This window comes from Ascaphus truei, chromosome 21 (genome assembly GCF_040206685.1).
Source record: "Ascaphus truei isolate aAscTru1 chromosome 21, aAscTru1.hap1, whole genome shotgun sequence".
NCBI lineage: Eukaryota > Metazoa > Chordata > Amphibia > Anura > Ascaphidae > Ascaphus > Ascaphus truei.
Genome location: NC_134503.1, coordinates 4,025,262 through 4,046,640, shown reverse-complemented (window position 1 = coordinate 4,046,640; position 21,379 = coordinate 4,025,262). Strand labels below are relative to the sequence as shown.

The following is a 21,379-nucleotide window of genomic DNA, read 5'->3' as shown; positions in this document are numbered from 1 at the left end:
TGTTTGATCGCCTCTGTTACCCTATAATGGGAAGGATGGGGATACGGAGCCAAAGGTCCCATCTGTCACTTTGCAATAGTAGGTACAGTCTCATTGAGTCACTGTACGCTATGTCACTCAGAGAGGGGGTCTCGTGGGTTGGGAAGTCCCTCCGTCTCACCACGTGTCCTGCTGTCAGACACACTCGGTCTATATATATACACTGCCTGCCCTCTGGATGTGCGGGCAGCTTCCTGCGTCGGAGGCGAGAGCGGACACGCGGAAACCTCACGCGGGGGGTTAACAGGAGCATTAATTAATGAAGGGGCTTATATCCAGCCTCTGTGCGGGGTCACAGACCTGGGCCCTCACTATTGTGCTCAACTTCCTGCCCGCAACATAAACATCCCTTATCTGGATGCTACAGACAGCCCTGTAACCTCAATATACAGCCCTACTCAGTATAAAGTCTCTTCCACAGCCTGCAGGACCTCTATATACTGCTCCTTCTGACTGCTGTAGGACTGCAGCCCCCAACACAGCAGTATATAATATATAATAGATACACACACACACACACGTCTGCACTAGGTATTGTTTAGTAGCAGTGTGATGTTTTATTGTTAGCAGTGCCCTTTCTCCCTAGTTGCTTGTAGTAGTGGGCAGACAGCAGCGCTGGGTGGGTGCCCCTCCCTGGGCTGGGTGGGTGCCCCTCCCGTCCCCTTGCGGTCCCTGCGTCACCGTCAGGCCAGCTGGCACCACATTATGTCACTATCAGATAAAGCCGCACAGCCGGGTGCCGGGAGAGAGGCGCTCGGCGGATCAGATAGGGAAGAAAATGGAAAAGGGAAGTTCTCTGAAAATCAAAAATAAATACAGACGCCCCCTCCCCCCCCCCCCCAACAGTGGGCACCGCGTCACCGACGCGTCTCAGTGTCTCCCCAGAGCCAAGCGCCCAGCAGCAAAACAACAAGGAGAGGGGGGTGCCAACCGGGCTCAGACAGAGGCAGGGTGTCCGCAGAGAGGCACAGGGAGGGCATGGGGCAGGGAGAGAGGGGAGAGAGGCAAAGGGAGAGCAGGGGGGCAGAGAGGCACAGGGAGGGCAGGGAGAGAGGGGAGAGAGGCAAAGGGAGAGCAGGGGGGCAGAGAGGCACAGGGAGGGCATGGGGGCAGGGAGAGAGGGGAGAGAGGCAAAGGGAGAGCAGGGGGGCAGAGAGGCACAGGGAGGGCAGGGAGAGAGGGGAGAGAGGCAAAGGGAGAGCAGGGGGGCAGAGAGGCACAGGGAGGGCATGGGGGCAGGGAGAGAGGCAAAGGGAGAGCAGGGGGGCAGAGAGGCACAGGGAGGGCATGGGGGCAGGGAGAGAGGGGAGAGAGGCAAAGGGAGAGCAGGGGGGCAGAGAGGCACAGGGAGGACATGGGGGCAGGGAGAGAGGCAAAGGGAAGGCATGGGCAGAGAAAGGGGAGAGAGGCAATGGGAAGGCATGGGCAGAGAGAGAGAGAGGGGAGAGAGGCAAAGGGAGAGCAGGGGGCATAGAGGCACAGGGAGGGCATGGGCAGAGAAAGGGGAGAGAGGCAATGGGAAGGCATGGGCAGAGAGAGAGAGAGGGGAGAGAGGCAAAGGGAGAGCAGGGGGCAGAGAGGCACAGGGAGGGCTAGGGCAGAGAGAGGTGAGAGAGGCAAAGGATAGCAGGGGGGCAGAGAGGCGCAGGGAAGGCATGGGCAGAGAGAGGGGAGAGAGGCAATGGGAAGGCATGGGCAGAGAGAGAGGAGAGAGAGGCAAAGGGAGAGCAGGGGGCAGAGAGGCAAAGGGAGAGCAGGGGGGCAGAGAGGCACAGGGAGAGCAGGGGGCAGAGAGAGAGAGAGGCACAGGGAAGGCACGGGCAGAGAGAGGGGAGAGAGGCAATGGGAAGGCATGGGCAGAGAGAGAGGGGAGAGAGGCAAAGGGAGAGCAGGGGGCAGAGAGGCACAGGGAGGGCAAGGGGCAGAGAGAGGTGAGAGAAGCAAAGGGAGAGCAGAAAGGTACAAAGAGGAAAGAGGCACAGTGAGAGCAAAGAGAGAGAAGAGGCACAGGGAGAGCAAAGAGAGAAGAGGCACAGGGACAGCAAAGAGGAGAGAGAGAGAGAGAGAGAGAGAGAGAGAGAGAAGAGAGGCACAGGGAGAGCAAAGAGAGAGAAGAGAGGCACATGGGAGAGAGAGAGCAGAGGAGAGACAGAGATAAACTAATTTGGCTTTAGCTAACACCTCTACACAGGTATCTCTATCCATCCCTAATCTCACACCTGCAGGCACAGTCCCAAATCTATTATTGCAGCTCAGTGTGGACGGTGCATCCCTGCCCCAGACGCTGTGTGCCTAAAACTGAGATCCTCCTAATTCCACCTACACCTGGCGCATCACAACACACGCACGCGCACATCTATCGTCTCGCCAAAACACCTGGTGTGGAAAGAAATCAGGTGTGACATTTCCACAGGGCCAGGCTAATGAATAGGCAAACTAGAGGGCCTCCCTGGGACCCGCAGAATCTCGGGGACCCGGCCAGCCCCCCGCAGGATCACTCAGAGGGCCTCCCTGGGACCCCCAGAATCTCGGGGACCCGGCCAGCCCCCCCCGCAGGATCACTCAGAGGGCCTCCCTGGGACCCCCAGAATTTCTGGGACCTGGCCAGCGCCCCCACAGGATCACCTAGAGGGCCTCCCTGGGACCCCCAGAATCTCGGGGACCCGGCCAGTAACTTTGTGAGTTTGGTCTTCACCATACAGGTGTGTGAGAACACGTCATGCCGCGATCAAAAGAAATCTCTGCGGACCTCAGAAAAGCCGTTATTGATTCTCATCAGTCTAGAAAGGGTCTAGAAAGGCTCCACCAATCCACTGTAGATAGTCTACAAATGGAGTCCACAGTCACTCTACCCAGAAGCAGTCACCCTACCAACATGTCACCAAGAACAAACCGGCAAATCACCCAGGAAGTCACAAAGAACCCCAGAGTAACACCCAAGGATCTGCAGGCCCCTCTCGCCTCGGCTAATGTGAGGGTTCATGACTCAACTATCAGAAAATGACTGAACAAGAACGGTGTTCATAGAAGTTCGCCAAAGAGCACATGGATGATCCTCAAGACTTCTGGAACAATGTTCTCTGGACAGACGAGTCAAAGGTAGAACTTTTTGGCCCCAATGAGAAATGTTATGTTTGGCAAAAACCAAACACTGCGTTCCAACAGAAGAACCTCATCCCAACCGTCAAGCATGGGGGTGGGAGTGTGATGGTTTGGGGCTGCTTATGTGGTTACACCACTTGGACCACTTAATCATATGGCACATAACCGGTCCTGTGTTTCTAGACATTAACTCCTAAGCAGTGGACCACATCCAGTGGTTTGTACACTAAAACTCCTTACAGGACAATTGATATTCGATCTGCACTACTCCAATGGTCTAAAAAAAAAACAGTCCTATTTGCTAGTAAAGTGTAAACCAGGTCACTAAGCGTCGCACACTCCCTCTATATCTAAGAAGATCTTCTTTATCTGAGGGGACAATGTGATCTCCGAAATTGTCTAAATGCCCAACTGAAATGGTCTGAAAGCCAGTCCTGCTGCTGAAGTTCAAACATCCGAAAGCACACGGAGTTAAATACTCCCTCCTGACCTCAGAGGGGTGTCTTCCTCCTGGTGACAACTGCTATTGCTGAACCTGTTTAAATCCACAATTCAAATGGTCTAAAAACCAGTCCTGTCTGCTGATCTAGTTCAAACACAAACACTCGCTCGCTCCACCCTTAAGAACGGTCTTCCCCTCGGAGGGGCTCGTGTCACCATTGAATTTATCTAAAGATCAGCCTTTTTAGGGATTATCCCACCCACACCCATTGGCTGCACCTAAGCGGTGTGAATATAATTCGGAACAGTGGATATCACCCCCGGCTTCCGTTGGGTCTTTTGTGCTTTGTCTAATTTTAATCATTTTCGCGTTGCCTATAAGTCTGATATTTCATAATCCGATTTATAATAGACGTTAAGTTTTAATCATGTTACCATGTCACATTTTTGCTTCTCTTTTCTTCTCTTTTCTTGCCTCTGCGGGTATTTGCTCACCCTCTTACCTTCTCTTCCGGAGCAGCGCCTCCTGCAATCATGTGACCACGCGTCGCCATGACAACGCGACGTAGGAGGAGATGCCGCTCTGCAGAAGGTAAGAGGCCCCCCCCGCCAAAACCCCACGGCACCGAGCCCCGCAAAACTCACAGCCGGCCCTGTATATACCGTATATATATATGTGTGCGCAGTGTCACTGGTAGCACGCGCTACAGGGGAGGGCCAAACTGGTACCTCGCTTAGCGCCAAATAAGCTCTTAATACGCGTCTGCCCCCAACCCCTCCCCCAGTCACATTTATGCTCTTACTAAAACTTGTTACTTCTTCCTTTTGTAAGATGTCCGAGATCCACCCTTTCCTCTGTCAATGTACTGCTAAAAAACTCTGTATCCTCTCCCACCTGGAATATTGTAACATACTGCTACTAACGGGCCTCCCGCTCGCCACATTCTCCTCTGCAAGCTATCCCAAATCCTGCAGCTGCAAGCTATCCCAAATCCTGCAGCTGCAAGCTATCCCAAATCCTGCAGCTGCAAGCTATCCCAGATCCTGCAGCTGCAAGCTATCCCAAATCCTGCAGCTGCAAGCTATCCCAAATCCTGCAGCTGCAAGCTATCCCAGATCCTGCAGCTGCAAGCTATCCCAGATCCTGCAGCTGCAAGCTATCCCAAATCCTGCAGCTGCAAGCTATCCCAGATCCTGCAGCTGCAAGCTATCCCAGATCCTGCAGCTGCAAGCTATCCCAAATCCTGCAGCTGCAAGCTATCCCAGATCCTGCAGCTGCAAGCTATCCCAAATCCTGCAGCTGCAAGCTATCCCAGATCCTGCAGCTGCAAGCTATCCCAAATCCTGCAGCTGCAAGCTATCCCAGATCCTGCAGCTGCAAGCTATCCCAGATCCTGCAGCTGCAAGCTATCCCAGATCCTGCAGCTGCAAGCTATCCCAAATCCTGCAGCTGCAAGCTATCCCAGATCCTGCAGCTGCAAGCTATCCCAAATCCTGCAGCTGCAAGCTATCCCAAATCCTGCAGCTGCAAGCTATCCCAGATCCTGCAGCTGCAAGCTATCCCAGATCCTGCAGCTGCAAGCTATCCCAAATCCTGCAGCTGCAAGCTATCCCAGATCCTGCAGCTGCAAGCTATCCCAGATCCTGCAGCTGCAAGCTATCCCAGATCCTGCAGCTGCAAGCTATCCCAGATCCTGCAGCTGCAATCACCACAGCTCCCCTCCCTTACCTCCCAGCCTCGCCACTCGCCTCCCTACATATGAGCTCTGACTTCTTGCTAGGCCCCTGCTCGTCTCCAGCGCTCTGCTCATAACTGTCTCCTTTCCACCCCTTCTGCTCTCTCTCTCGCCTTAAACCTTTTGCCCTCCCTGCCCCTTACCTGTGGAAGTCCCTCACACTCGGTATACGCCAAGCACCTTCTCCCCACCTTTAAGCAAACCTAGAAACTCACCTCGTGACTGCAGCATCCCAACAGCCTGGACTCGTGGCCACGGTCCCACACTCACCACCCATTGTGGCCAAGCTCTGCCATCTACTGCACTTATTCCTTCACCTGCCGCCTCTGTAACTCCCAACATACCACTTAGAGTGTAAGCTCTCCGGGGCAGGGATTTCCTTTCCTAGTGTCTGATTTTATGCTTGTAGCATTTATTGTATTAGAATTCCCTGTAGTGTATGGTCTCTTTTGTAAAGCGCTGAGAACACTGCAGGTGCTATATAAATAAAATTACACACACACACACACACACACACACACACACACACACACACACACACACACACACACACACACACACACTAGATAGGCACAGGGAGAGAGAGAAAGCAAAGAGACAGACAGACAGACGGATAGAGAGAGCGCGAGACATGCAGAAACACAGAGAGAGAGCAGAGACACAGAGAGAGAGCAGAGACACACAGAGAGAGAGCAGAGACACAGAGAGAGAGAGAGAGAGAGAGAGAGAGAGAGAGCAGAGACACAGAGAGAGAGAGCAGAGACACAGAGTGAGAGAGAGCAGAGACACAGAGAGAGAGAGAGCAGAGACACAGAGAGAGAGCGGAGAAGCAGAGAGAGAGCAGAGACACAGAGAGAGAGAGCAGAGACACAGAGAGAGAGAGCAGAGACACACAGAGAGAGAGAGAGCAGAGACACACAGAGAGAGAGAGAGCAGAGACACAGAGAGAGAGCAGAGACACAGAGAGAGAGAGCAGAGACACAGAAAGAGAGAGCAGAGACACAGAAAGAGAGAGCAAAGAGACACAGAAAGAGAGAGCAGAGACACAGAAAGAGAGAGCAAAGAGACACAGAAAGAGAGAGCAGAAAGACAGAAAGAGAGAGCAAAGAGACACAGAAAGAGAGAGCAGAGACAGAGGGGCCTATGCAGAGAGCAGCGAATTTTAAAATTGGCGAATTTATTAAAAAGTAGCTTTTTTGGAGAGTTTTATTCTCCATATGCAGAAAAGTGCGAATTCTGCTATGTTTAACATGGATGCGTGTGGCGAGTTTAAATTGGCGAGATGCGCGCTTCAGAAACGTGTAAAAACAAATTCGCGCCTTTTTTTTCCCTTTGCAATGGCCGCGAGCGGCAGCTTCTTGCCAGTTTTTTTTGGCGAGGCAAAAAGGAGACAATCGCGCCATTTTATTGGCGCGAACAGCCGCTAGATGCCGTTCGCGCCTCTCTGCATACGGATATTTTTAAAACTGGCGAGATTGAGGTTCTCGCCAGCCGCGAGGCGAGTTTTACAAATAGAAAAGAAAAATTGGCGCGTTTTTCGGAACTCGCCATTTTCTGCTGCTTTCTGCGCGATTTTCTCCAAAAAATGGCGAATTTCGAAATAGCGCTGCTCTCTGCATAGGCCCCAGAGTGAGAGAAATAACACACATGTAGAGACGAGAGGCCTAGAGAGAAGATATAGTTGACACTCTGCGGTGCTCTTATACAGAGAGATGCAGCCGCCCATCACGTGTACACACAGGACATTCTATGTATTCCCTCTGAAGCACACAAACTGCACACTGATCTTTAACCCCTGAGAGACCCAAGCGCTGCAGATCTGAGCGCTGACCGCGCGTCTCCGCACAGCCACCCCAGCGCTGCAGATCTGAGCGCTGACCGCGCGTCTCCGCAAAGCCTCCCCAGTATTGCAGATCTGAGCGCTGACCGCGCGTCTCCGCACAGCCTCCCAAGCGCTGCAGATCTGAGCGCTGACCGCGCGTCTCCGCAAAGCCTCCCCAGTATTGCAGATCTGAGCGCTGACCGCGCGTCTCCGCACAGCCTCCCCAGCGCTGCAGATCTGAGCGCTGACCGCGCGTCTCCGCACAGCCTCCCAAGCGCTGCAGATCTGAGCGCTGACCGCGCGTCTCCGCACAGCCTCCCAAGCGCTGCAGATCTGATCGCTGACCGCGCGCCTCCGCACAGCCTCCCCAGCGCTGCAGATCTGAGCGCTGACTGAGCGTCTCCGCACAGCCTCCCAAGCGCTGCAGATCTGATCGCTGACCGCGCGTCTCCGCACAGCCTCCCCAGCGCTGCAGATCTGAGCGCTGACCGCGCGTCTCCGCACAGCCTCCCCAGCGCTGCAGATCTGAGCGCTGACCGCGTGTCTCCGCACAGCCTCCCCAGCGCTGCAGAACTGAGCGCTGACCGCGCGTCTCCGCACCGCCTCCCCACTGCTGCAGATCTGAGCGCTGACCGCGCGTCTCCGCACTGCCTCCCCACTGCTGCAGATCTGAGCGCTGACCGCGCGTCTCCGCACAGCCTCCCCAGCGCTGCAGATCTGAGCGCTGACCGCGCGTCTCCGCACAGCCTCCCCAGCGCTGCAGATCTGAGCGCTGACCGCGCGTCTCCGCACAGCCTCCCCAGCGCTGCAGAACTGAGCGCTGACCGCGCGTCTCCGCACAGCCTCCCCAGCGCTGCAGATCTGAGCGCTGACCGCGCGTCTCCGCACAGCCTCCCCAGCGCTGCAGATCTGAGCGCTGACCGCGCGTCTCCGCACAGCCTCCCCAGCGCTGCAGATCTGAGCGCTGACCGCGCGTCTCCGCACAGCCTCCCCAGCGCTGCAGATCTGAGCGCTGACCGCGCGTCTCCGCACAGCCTCCCCAGCGCTGCAGATCTGAGCGCTGACCGCGCGTCTCCGCACAGCCTCCCCAGCGCTCAGATAAACCGCGCGTCTCCGCACAGCCTCCCCAGCGCTGCAGAACTGAGCGCTGACCGCGCGTCTCCGCACAGCCTCCCCAGCGCTGCAGATCTGAGCGCTGACCGCGCGTCTCCGCACAGCCTCCCCAGCGCTGCAGATCTGAGCGCTGACCGCGCGTCTCGCAAAGCCTCCCCAGCGCTGCAGATCTGAGCGCTGACCGCGCGTCTCCGCACAGCCTCCCTAGCGCTGCAGATCTGAGCGCTGACCGCGCGTCTCCGCACAGCCTCCCCAGTGCTGCAGAACTGAGCGCTGACCGCGCGTCTCCGCACAGCCTCCCCAGCGCTGCAGATCTGAGCGCTGACCGCGCGTCTCCGCACAGCCTCCCCACTGCTGCAGATCTGAGCGCTGACCGCGCGTCTCCGCAAAGCCTCCCCAGCGCTGCAGATCTGAGCGCTGACCGCGCGTCTCCGCACAGCCTCCCCAGCGCTGCAGATCTGAGCGCTGACCGCGCGTCTCCGCACAGCCTCCCCAGCGCTGCAGAACTGAGCGCTGACCGCGCGTCTCCGCACAGCCTCCCCAGCGCTGCAGAACTGAGCGCTGACAGCGCGTCTCCGCACAGCCTCCCCAGCGCTGCAGATCTGAGCGCTGACCGCGCGTCTCCGCACAGCCTCCCCAGCGCTGCAGATCTGAGCGCTGACCGCGCGTCTCCGCACAGCCTCCCCAGCGCTGCAGATCTGAGCGCTGACCGCGCGTCTCCGCACAGCCTCCCCAGCGCTGCAGAACTGAGCGCTGACCGCGCGTCTCCACACAGCCTCCCAAGCGCTGCAGAACTGAGTGCTGACCGCGCGTCTCCGCACAGCATCCCCAGCGCTGCAGATCTGATCGCTGACCGCGCGTCTCCGCACAGCCTCCCCAGCGCTGCAGATCTGAGCGCTGACCGCGCGTCTCCGCAAAGCCTCCCCAGTGCTGCAGATCTGAGCGCGATCTCCGCACAGCCTCCCCAGCGCTGCAGATCTGAGCGCTGACCACGCGTCTCCGCACAGCCTCCCCAGCGCTGCAGATCTGAGCGCTGACCGCGCGTCTCCGCACAGCCTCCCCAGCGCTGCAGATCTGAGCGCTGACCGCGCGTCTCCGCACAGCCTCCCCAGCGCTGCAGATCTGAGCGCTGACCGCGCGTCTCCGCACAGCCTCCCCAGCGCTGCAGATCTGAGCGCTGACCGCGCGTCTCCGCACAGCCTCCCCAGCGCTGCAGATCTGAGCGCTGACCGCGCGTCTCCGAGCTAGGAGCAGGATACAGGATGGACGAGCACTTCAGTCCTATTTCAATGTTAACAGGATGGAGCCAGCCAGACGGACACAGCCGCGGTGGTGGAAGCGCTTCTCGGGTATTCCAGGCACCGCTGGTCACTTCCTGCGCTGACCCCTCTCACGTCGCGAGGGGAGGTGACACCACCGAGGAATCCGGGTCCCGTGGCACCATTTACTTCATAACACGGACCGGGCCCATCTCTGCTCGCATCAAAGGCCGTGGTCTGTGTGACGCGACGATGGGGTACAGAGAACCCCGACTTCTGTTATTAGATTGTAAGCTCATTGGGGCAGGGGCTCCGTTAGCTTTATGTTGTAATTTACCTGTTACACTTATTCCCATTGTTTGTAATGTACACTATTTACCTCCAATTGTAATGTTGTACAGCGCTGTGTACATGGCCAGGCGATGCAAATAAACATATACATACACACCTAGAGAACCCCAACTTCTGTAATAACAAGACCGGAGTACCCCAACTTCTGTAATAACAAGACCAGAGTACCCCAACTTCTGTAATAACAAGACCAGAGTACCCCAACTTCTGTAATAACAAGACCAGAGTACCCCAACTTCTGTAATAACAAGACCAGAGTACCCCAACTTCTGTAATAACAAGACCAGAGTACCCCAACTTCTGTAATAACAAGACCAGAGTACCCCAACTTCTGTAATAACAAGACCGGAGTACCCCAACTTCTGTAATGACAAGACCGGAGTACCCCAACTTCTGTAATAACAAGACAGGAGTACCCCAACTTCTGTAATAACAAGACCAGAGTACCCCAACTTCTGTAATAACAAGACCAGAGTACCCCAACTTCTGTAATAACAAGACCAGAGTACCCCAACTTCTGTAATAACAAGACCAGAGTACCCCAACTTCTGTAATAACAAGACCGGAGTACCCCAACTTCTGTAATAACAAGACCGGAGTACCCCAACTTCTGTAATAACAAGTCCGGAGTACCCCAACTTCTGTAATAACAAGACCAGAGTACCCCAACTTCTGTAATGACAAGACCGGAGTACCCCAACTTCTGTAATAACAAGACCGGAGTACCCCAACTTCTGTAATAACAAGACCAGAGTACCCCAACTTCTGTAATAATAAGACCAGAGTACCCCAACTTCTGTAATAACAAGACCAGAGTACCCCAACTTCTGTAATAACAAGACCAGAGTACCCCAACTTCTGTAATAACAAGACCAGAGTACCCCAACTTCTGTAATAACAAGACCGGAGTACCCCAACTTCTGTAATGACAAGACCGGAGTACCCCAACTTCTGCAATAACAAGACCAGAGTACCCCAACTTCTGTAATAACAAGACCAGAGTACCCCAACTTCTGTAATAACAAGACCGGAGTACCCCAACTTCTGTAATAACAAGACCGGAGTACCCCAACTTCTGTAATAACAAGACCAGAGTACCCCAACTTCTGTAATAACAAGACCAGAGTACCCCAACTTCTGTAATAACAAGACCAGAGTACCCCAACTTCTGTAATAACAAGACCGGAGTACCCCAACTTCTGTAATAACAAGACCGGAGTACCCCAACTTCTGTAATAACAAGACCAGAGTACCCCAACATCTGTAATAACAAGACCGGAATACCCAACTTCTGTAATAACAAGTCCGGAGTACCCCAACTTCTGTAATGACAAGTCCGGAGTACCCCAACTTCTGTAATGACAAGACCGGAGTACCCCAACTTCTGTAATGACAAGACCGGAGTACCCCAACTTCTGTAATGACAAGACCAGAGTACCCCAACTTCTGTAATAACAAGTCCGGAGTACCCCAACTTCTGTAATAACAAGTCCGGAGTACCCCAACTTCTGTAATAACAAGTCCGGAGTACCCCATCTTCTGTACTAACAAGACCGGAGTACCCCAACTTCTGTAATAAGACCGGAGTACCCCATTTCGCATGAACGGAAACGCCGGAGTCGCTGTACACGGCATAAAGACGCGTGTTTCTGAACTCTACCAAATATGTGAGGAAGAAGCTTTAGACCAGGGGTGGGCAACTCCAGTCCTCAAGGGCCACCAACAGGTCATCATTATCCCTGCTTCAGCACAGGTGTGCAGTCATAATGACTGAGCCACATTGAGCCACTTGTGCTGAAGCAGGGATATCATGAAAACCTTACCTGTTGGTGGCCCTTGAGCACTGGAGTTGTCCACCCCTGGTTTAGACTGCATTGTGCTTGGTCGTACTCAGTATTCAGTATTACTCAGTATTCTATTCCAATGAAACTACAGGTACCTGCCTCAGCACCGAGGGGCCTCAGCACCGAGGGGCCGCATTGCACTGAGGGGCCTCAGCACCGAGGGGCCGCATTGCACTGAGGGGCCTCAGCACCGAGGGGCCGCATTGCACTGAGGGGCCTCAGCACAGAGGGGCCGCATTGCACTGAAGGGCCTCAGCACCGAGGGGCCGCATTGCACTGAAGGGCCTCAGCACCGAGGGGCCTCGGCACAGTCAGTGGTTCCCTTTGCCCCCTCCCTCCCCCATCCCTCAAACATTCGCTCCCTCTGACCCCCCTCCCCCAGACAGTCGCTCTCTCTGACCCCCCTCCCCCAGACAGTCGCTCCCTCTGACCCCCCTCCCCCAGACAGTCGCTCCCTCTGACCCCGCTCCCCCAGACAGTCTCTCCCTCTGACCCCGCTCCCCCAGACAGTCGCTCCCTCTGACCCCCCTCCCCCAGACAGTCGCTCCCTCTGACCCCGCTCCCCCAGTCACTCCCTCTGACCCCCCTCCCACAGACAGTCGCTCCCTCTGACCCCGCTCCCCCAGACAGTCGCTCCCTCTGACCCCCCTCCCACAGACAGTCTCTCCCTCTGACCCCGCTCCCCCAGACAGTTGCTCCCTCTGACCCCTCCCCCAGACAGTCGCTCCCTCTGACCCCGCTCCCCCAGACAGTCGCTCCCTCTGACCCCCCTCCCACAGACAGTCACTCCCTCTGACCCCCCTCCCCCAGACAGTCGCTCCCTCTGACCCCGCTCCCCCAGACAGTCGCTCCCTCTGACCCCCCTCCCCCAGACAGTCGCTCCCTCTGACCCCCCTCCCCAGACAGTCGCTCCCTCTGACCCCCCTCCCCCAGACAGTTGCTCCCTCTGACCCCCCTCCCCCAGACAGTTGCTCCCTCTGCCCCCCCTCCCCAGACAGTCGCTCCCTCTGACCCCCCTCCCCCAGACAGTTGCTCCCTCTGACCCCGCTCCCCCAGACAGTCGCTCCCTCTGACCCCCCTCCCCCAGACAGTTGCTCCCTCTGACCCCGCTCCCCCAGACAGTCGCTCCCTCTGACCCCCCTCCCCCAGACAGTCACTCCCTCTGACCCCCCTCCCACAGACAGTCGCTCCCTCTGACCCCCCTCCCCCAGACAGTTGCTCCCTCTGACCCCCCTCCCCCAGACAGTCGCTCCCTCTGACCCCGCTCCCCCAGACAGTCGCTCCCTCTGACCCCCCTCCCCCAGACAGTCGCTCCCCCAAGACAGTCGCTCCCTCTGACCCCCCTTTCCCAGACAGTTGCTCCCTCTGACCCCCCTCTCCCAGACAGTTGCTCCCACTGCCCCCCCCCCCTAGGCTATCGCTCTCCCCCCCCCCCACCAGACACCCCACAGTATAAACAGCTGAGTTTATTTATCAAAGTCACTCAGCTGAGAGACAGCACACGATTTATCCAATTGTTCCGTGCTGTTCCAGGGCTGCGGGAGCCTGTGATAAATAAACCCCTTTGTACAGCAGCTGGAGTTGATTTGCAATTGGGATTTACAATCACACCCCACGGGCCACATATGGGAGCTGCACGCATTGTAATTTCAGGGGCGCACAGGCAGCTGGGAGCAGGGGAACAGCTGGGAGCAGGGCGAGGTGAGGGAAGGGCGAGCTGGGAGCAGGGCGAGCTGATGGAAGGGCGAGCTTGGAGCAGGGCGAGGTGGGTCTATTTTGATCTGGTTTAAAACTGATTGGCCGGCGAAGCAATTCTACTTGTTGCCAAGTAGAACAAAGAAAAAACAGTCAAACAAATATATAAGGGAACCAACACGTGCACTGTAAAAAGTGCACTTCAAAAAGAAGGGTTAACTCAGAAGACCCCACGATGGGGGACACCGAGCAGAGCACCCCGCCTAACGCCCACTGGGAGGCAAACTCCGAAACCGTCCCAGCGGACTCGGCGTACGTGAACTCTGCCCGGATACGGGAGTGCACCAGTGCCCGGAACACTGCCACGATGTTCGTTGGGACCCCCCTCTCCAAACACTGCTTCCTGGTCTTGTAAATGGCTACCTTAGCCACTGCCAGGAGCAGGGTGACCAGGAGATCCCTAGGAGGTCCCTTATTGTCTCGGGACACTGTGCACCCAAAATAAAAAGATGAGGGGAAAAACCCAGCCAGAACTGCAGAAGAAGTCTCCTCAAGGTGGATAAGAGGGGCTGCAGTCTGGCGCAGCTCAGGTAAATGTGGAATACGGACCCCCGCTCGCCACAGAAGGGACAGGCGGCGGGGGAGTCCGTGAAGTGTGCCAAGTACTCTCCTGTGCTCAGCGCTCCGTGGGGGACCCCCCAACTCAAATCCCCGGCGGGACGGGGAACCAAAGCTGAATAGAGCTCTCTCCACCGGGGTCTCTCGCCCTCGTTCCCAAGAAATACCCGCCTCCAGATGGTGTCTGGGCGGGTGACAAGGGCGAGGTAGTGCACTATATGGAGCACCAGAGAATACAGGACTTTCCTCTGCATGCCGCGAAAACATGCCGGGGACATATCCCCCAACCCGCTGAGTTTGGGGGAGATGGGAGCCCGAGGGGGTTGCCGTGGTTTGGGTTCCACGCAAAGATCCGGAGAGCTGAAGTTGATAGGGTGACAAGGCTCTCCGGTCTGCAAAACCCCCTCGATGAAGGTGCGTGAGTCGGGGTGGACTGCATCTTTAATCTCCCGGAGCAGGGCGAGCTGATGGAAGGGCGAGCTGGGAGCAGGGCGAGCTGATGGAAGGGCGAGCTGGGAGCAGGGCGAGCTGATGGAAGGGCGAGCTGATGGAAGGGCGAGCTGGGAGCAGGGCGAGCTGATGGAAGGGCGAGCTGGGAGCAGGGCGAGCTGATGGAAGGGCGAGCTGGGAGCAGGGCGAGCTGATGGAAGGGCGAGCTGATGGAAGGGCGAGCTGGGAGCAGGGCGAGCTGATGGAAGGGCGAGCTGGGAGCAGGGCGAGCTGATGGAAGGGCGAGCTGATGGAAGGGCGAGCTGGGAGCAGGGCGAGCTGATGGAAGGGCGAGCTGGGAGCAGGGCGAGCTGATGGAAGGGCGAGCTGGGAGCAGGGCGAGCTGATGGAAGGGCGATCTGATGGAAGGGCGAGCTGGGAGCAGGGCGAGCTGATGGAAGGGCGAGCTGGGAGCAGGGCGAGCTGATGGAAGGGCGAGCTGATGGAAGGGCGAGCTGGGAGCAGGGCGAGCTGATGGAAGGGCGAGCTGGGAGCAGGGCGAGCTGATGGAAGGGCGAGCTGATGGAAGGGCGGGCTGGGAGCAGGGCAAGCTGATGGAAGGGCGAGCTGGGCGCAGGGCGAGCTGATGGAAGGGCGAGCTGGGAGCAGGGTGAGCTGATGGAAGGGCGAGCTGGGCGCAGGGCGAGCTGATGGAAGGGCGAGCTGATGGAAGGGCGAGCTGATAGAAGGGTGAGCTGAGAGCAGGGCGAGCTGATGGAAGGGCGAGCTGGGAGCAGGGCGAGCTGATGGAAGGGCGAGCTGGGAGCAGGGCGAGCTGATGGAAGGGTGAGCTGGGAGCAGGGCGAGCTGATGGAAGGGCGAGCTGATGGAAGGGCGAGCTGATGGAAGGGCGACCTGGGAGCAGGGCGAGCTGATGGAAGGGCGAGCTGATGGAAGGGCGAGCTGATGGAAGGGCGAGCTGGGAGCAGGGCGAGCTGATGGAAGGGCGAGCTGGGAGCAGGGCGAGCTGATGGAAGGGCGAGCTGATGGAAGGGCGAGCTGGGAGCAGGGCGAGCTGATGGAAGGGCGAGCTGGGAGCAGGGCGAGCTGATGGAAGGGCGAGCTGGGAGCAGGGCGAGCTGATGGAAGGGCGATCTGATGGAAGGGCGAGCTGGGAGCAGGGCGAGCTGATGGAAGGGCGAGCTGATGGAAGGGCAAGCTGGGAGCAGGGCGAGCTGATGGAAGGGCGAGCTGGGAGCAGGGCGAGCTGATGGAAGGGCGAGCTGATGGAAGGGCGGGCTGGGAGCAGGGCAAGCTGATGGAAGGGCGAGCTGGGCGCAGGGCGAGCTGATGGAAGGGCGAGCTGGGAGCAGGGTGAGCTGATGGAAGGGCGAGCTGGGCGCAGGGCGAGCTGATGGAAGGGCGAGCTGATGGAAGGGCGAGCTGATAGAAGGGTGAGCTGAGAGCAGGGCAAGCTGATGGAAGGGCGAGCTGGGAGCAGGGCGAGCTGATGGAAGGGCGAGCTGGGAGCAGGGCGAGCTGATGGAAGGGTGAGCTGGGAGCAGGGCGAGCTGATGGAAGGGCGAGCTGATGGAAGGGCGACCTGGGAGCAGGGCGAGCTGATGGAAGGGCGAGCTGATGGAAGGGCGAGCTGAGAGCAGGGCGAGCTGATGGAAGGGTGAGCTGGGAGCAGGGCGAGCTGGGAGCAGGGCGAGCTGATGGAAGGGTGAGCTGGGAGCAGGGCGAGCTGATGGAAGGGCGAGCTGATGGAAGGGCGAGCTGGGAGCAGGGCGAGCTGATGGAAGGGCGAGCTGATGGAAGGGCGGCCTGGGAGCAGGGCGAGCTGATGGAAGGGCGAGCTGGGAGCAGGGCGAGCTGATGGAAGGGCGAGCTGGGAGCAGGGCGAGCTGGGAGCAGGGCGAACTGATGGAAGGGCGAGCTGGGAGCAGGGCGAGCTGGGAGCAGGGCGAGCTGATGGAAGGGCGAGCTGATGGAAGGGCGAGCTGATGGAAGGGCGAGCTGGGAGCAGGGCGAGCTGGGAGCAGGGCGAGCTGATGGAAGGGCGAGCTGATGGAAGGGCGAGCTGGGAGCAGGGCGAGCTGGGAGCAGGGCGAGCTGATGGAAGGGCGAGCTGATGGAAGGGCGAGCTGGGAGCAGGGCGAGCTGGGAGCAGGGCGAGCTGATGGAAGGGCGAGCTGATGGAAGGGCGAGCTGGGAGCAGGGCGAGCTGATGGAAGGGCGAGCTGATGGAAGGGCGAGCTGATGGAAGGGCGAGCTGATGGAAGGGCGAGCTGATGGAAGGGCGAGCTGATGGAAGGGCGAGCTGATGGAAGGGCGAGCTGGGAGCCCCCACCACGTGGGCACACACTGGGCAGTACAGGACACCCAGACCCGGACACACTCGCCCTTCACTGCCCACAACATACACAGAAAGCGGTTCCCGATAAGCCTCTGTGTAAGCAGCCGGCCGCTGCGCTGCGTCCGCGCAGCACAGACACAATGCACGCAGGGAGCAAGTCATTCCACTGCAATAGTGCCAATCGGGAGCCATTGTAGTATTGGCTTCAATCGGGAGTTTTCGTTTCATTGCGCCCAGATCGGAACTATCGCAGTTTAGAGAAGATTGCAATGAATAACACCCCGTGCTCCCTGTATTACACACGCAGGGTTACAATCTATATGGGAATGAACATGGGCTGCTTTCACTACGATGCACACCAGGGTAGGGTTATCATGGGATAAGGGCTTGTCTCGGGACTGGAAACCTGTGATGTTGCCACTTAGAGTGTAAGCTCTTCGGGACAGGGTTCCCTTATGTTACCATATACTTGCGGCTCTCATTCTCCCCACTGCATTTCATTGACCTCGTAGCGCACATCTGCAAAGCGCTGTGTACACTGCGGGCCCCCGGAATAAATGAAGGGGTACATGCATCACATGACGGGCTGCCGGCCGCCAGCAGCTGTGTGTGTGGGGGGGGGGGAGGGGGGGAAGACATCACAAGCTAACGACCAATTTGCCAATCAACTTGATTAGCGTCCATTAAAGGAGAGACACCCAGCAGCTGGCTCCCCGCGGGGCCCCCTGAGGTTATAACCCTTTCAGTGCCTGTGGCCCCCCCCCCCTGTTTGGGAAGGAAGTCACATAATGTCCCCCGATTCTCCCTGCTCCGGCTTCTCACAAATGACATGTTCCTGGAATCAAATCCAGGCAGCGTTAGCAACCCCCGGGGGGGCGTGGGAGGGGGACGTGGGAGGGGGACGTGGGATGTTATCCGTGGGCTCAGAAAAACGTCACCCCCCCTTTCTGTTCTCAGAACGTCAATCTGATATAGGTCAGGGGCGGCCAGCTCCCATCCTCAAGGGCCACCAACAGGTCGGGTATTAGGGCGATCCCAGCTTCAGCACAGCCGGCTCAACCAGTGGCTCAGTCGAGCCACTGATTGAGCCGGCTGTGCTGAAGCAGGGACTGATTGAGCCACCTGTGCTGAAGCAGGGACTGATTGAGCCACCTGTGCTGAAGCAGTGAAGAAAGAAAAGAATCACTGCAGATCGACTGAGCCACCTGGGCTGACGCAGGGATATCCTGAAAACCTGACCTGTTGGTGGCCCTTGAGGGCTGGAGTTGGCCACTCCTGATTAAGGGAGATAGTTCTTAATATTAAGGGGGTTATTTACTAAAGTTTCTGGCTGCAATACAGAGGCAAAGACCATGCAATACAGAGGCAAAGACCATGCAAAAGCTACAGAATGATCACAAGGAAAAGTCCCATTACTCCCAGCGGGACCCCCCTGGGTGATGAATACGGCTCTGGGTTTGCACTGATTTTGCACTGATTTTGCACTGATTTTGCACTGATTTGACCCCCACTTTTGCAGCCGGAAGGCTTCAGTTAACAGACCCCGACGTGTCCCCTCACCCACGCCAGCGCTGCACAAACTGTGATTTCTCTGGCAATAACCCTCGGTGGGGGCCACGCCGCCCCCCCCCACCTCCCCCCACCCCACCTCCCAAAGGGACCGCGGCACATTTCCACCCCCATTCTGCAGCGGAGAGCTGCCTTTAATCTGGACCGACCATGTACGCACAGTATGGACATACTATCCGTTTAAGATTGTAAGCTCTTGGGGGCAGGGACTCCTTTTCCTTTAATGTCTGCAGTGCTTACGCGCATGTCTCTTATTATCTAAGCGTCGGGTACTTTTGATGGCGCCACACAAATAAAGAGAGACATACACGGAAGGAACCATGCTGAGTACCAGACGTGAGTGAAGGAGGAGGAGGTCTCCGTGGTCTGAAGAGCTAGCAATCGAAATAACACTGCACATGTCCCTCTTCTGTTATTGCCCCCCCACAATAAATCATTCATTGGGTGGGGCAGTTTGGGAGCCGGAGAAAACAAAGCAGCTCCGGTCAGCGTAACGGTGCTGAGGCTGCGCAAGCAGACATCTTTATATCGGCCACACTGGGGACGGAAAGGCAGCCGGCTGGGGAACTTACTTGGCCGCCCCATGGCGTGACAGAGAACGAAAAGCATCAGCTGTAGCGCCTTCATCCCTCAGCTGCTCTCCTCCTCTTCCCCCGGGTTTCTGCTCCGTCTTTAGCCCGTGTCCAGCGGCGCCGGCTTGGAGCAGGCTTCCTGCGTGCGGCGGCAGAGCGAGGTCACAGCTGGGCGGGTTGGCACAGAGCGGCGCAGAGGCAGGCGGCCACGGAAAGCCAGATTTCGTTGCTCTCGCAGAGATTCGCTGGCGATTAATCAGAGAGAGAGAGAGAGAGCGCGAGAGAGGAAGCTGGTGATGCAACAGGAGAGATAGGGGGGGGGGGGACTGAGTGGGACAGAGGTCCAGCTTGCTCTGTGCGGGGCACAGACACGGCTCAGCTCTCTGAAGGGACGTCTGCAGGAAACCAGAGCGATGGGAGAAGGAGGAGGTCTTATTCATCTGGAAACCACTGGCCCAGCCGGAGAGGAAATGCCTTTTACACAAGCAGAAATTCTCCAAGGAGCCCAAATACCAGGACAGGGGCCAGCAAAACAGAACACCCCCCCCCCCCTCCTCTTAACACACGTCTCAGAGACGTGGTGTAGTGGTTAAGGAGCAGGGACCCTACTGGCGCAGTGGTAAATGTCACAGTCTTTGAAGTGGTATGCCTGTGTCGGGTCCATGTAATGTTGGGCAAGTGGCCAATGGGCCAAGCAGTGCTAAGGTATCTTACGGGACAATTAGGATGGGCTGTAAAGGTTTCCCCGTGGTTTCGCACCGCTTAGTACATTTGGTCCTATTCCTCCCGGTACCTCAGTAACCATAGATAGATTGTAAGCTCTGATGGGCAGGGACGCAGACAAGTCCTGGGCTGTATAAGAAAAATATATATATCCTCATTATTATTATAACAAAGGATTTATTTACTAAAGTGTCCCAGCTGCAAAACCAGTGCAAAACCAGTGCAAGCACAGTGCAAAACCAGTGCAAGCACAGCACCAGATCGATCAACATAAAGGAATCACATTGAAAGGCAAATGGACTGTTTCCTCTGATAATTCTGGTGCTGTTTTGGGGGGTGGTTTTGCACAGAAACATAAATTGTGATGGCAGATAATAAGCACGTGGCTTCACGTGGCCCCCGTGGCTGCACGTGGCCCCCCTTGTCCGCCCATGTTCCTATCTGCTGTGAGACCTCAGACCCTATGTGACCTTTGGCTTTCCATCATATTAAGGATTTAGCCTTCTGCCTATCCCAAGCATGTTTGACTTCCCTTATTGTATCACCCCCTACCACCTCTGCTGGGTCGCTATTCCACGCACCCACCACCCTTTCCGATAAGTACTTCCTCACACGTCGCGGGCTGCCACCCTCCAGCGTCCGAGCGTGACTTCTTGTTTCTGAAATCTGCTTCTCTCCTGTACTTTGTTGAAACCTTTTATCTATGTGAAATTTACGATCATTTCCCCCTCTCCCTTCTCTCCTCTAAGCTGCGCATATTCACATCCTGTAGTCTTTCCTGGGGAGACTCGTGCTGCATATCGTGCCCCATCCTAGTAACCATCCTAGTAACCCTTCTAGTAACCCTTCTAGTAACCCTTCTAGTAACCCTTCTAGTAACCCATCTAGTAACCCTTCTAGTAACCCTTCTAGTAACCCTTCTAGTAACCCTTCTAGTAACCCTTCTAGTAACCCATCTAGTAACCCATCTAGTAACCCTTCTAGTAACCCTTCTAGTAACCCTTCTAGTAACCCTTCTAGTAACCATCCTAGTAACCCTTCTAGTAACCCTTCTAGTAACCCATCTAGTAACCCATCTAGTAACCCATCTAGTAACCATCCTAGTAACCCTTCTAGTAACCCTTCTAGTAACCCATCTAGTAACCCATCTAGTAACCCTTCTAGTAACCCTTCTAGTAACCCTTCTAGTAACCCTTCTAGTAACCCTTCTAGTAACCCATCTAGTAACCATCCTAGTAACCCTTCTAGTAACCCTTCTAGTAACCATCTCCAATCTGAGAAGGAGCGGCTCAGCGAGTAACGACACTGACTGACACACTGAGGTTGGAGCAGGGGAACCTGGTTCAATTCCCGGTGTCGGCTCCTTGTGACCTTGGGCAAGTCACTTTATCTCCCTGTGCCTCAGGCACCAAACACATAGATTGTAAGCTCCGCGGGGCAAGGACCTGTGTCTGTAAAGTGCTACGTAAAACAAGCAGCGCTATACAACAAACAATTATTATTACTTATGGATGTCCTTACGGAGACCTGGTCTTCAGAATGGAACACAGTACTGTGGGTGAGGTCTTGCCACTGATCTAGAAAGTGGCATCACCCTCTCCCTGCTTCCACCGCCACGCCCTATACACCCTAACACCCGCATTGCTTCCTACATCTAAGTCTGCAGAAATACTGACTCCCAGGCTGCGATCCTGTGTAGTTGGTGAC

General features: G+C 56.6%; 1 protein-coding gene across 1 annotated transcript in view; it reads right to left on the bottom strand.

Moving 5' to 3' along the window:
• The window catches only part of ENG (endoglin), a 58,663-nt gene extending 38,846 nt beyond the window's left edge, over window positions 1-19,817 (bottom strand). Inside the window, exon 1 of the mRNA XM_075578531.1 lies at window positions 18,950-19,817. Coding sequence (XP_075434646.1) covers window positions 18,950-19,004 — 55 coding nt within the window. The 5' untranslated portion in view covers window positions 19,005-19,817. The remainder of the gene's footprint in view (window positions 1-18,949) is intronic.
• Between the last annotated feature and the right edge of the window lie 1,562 nt (window positions 19,818-21,379).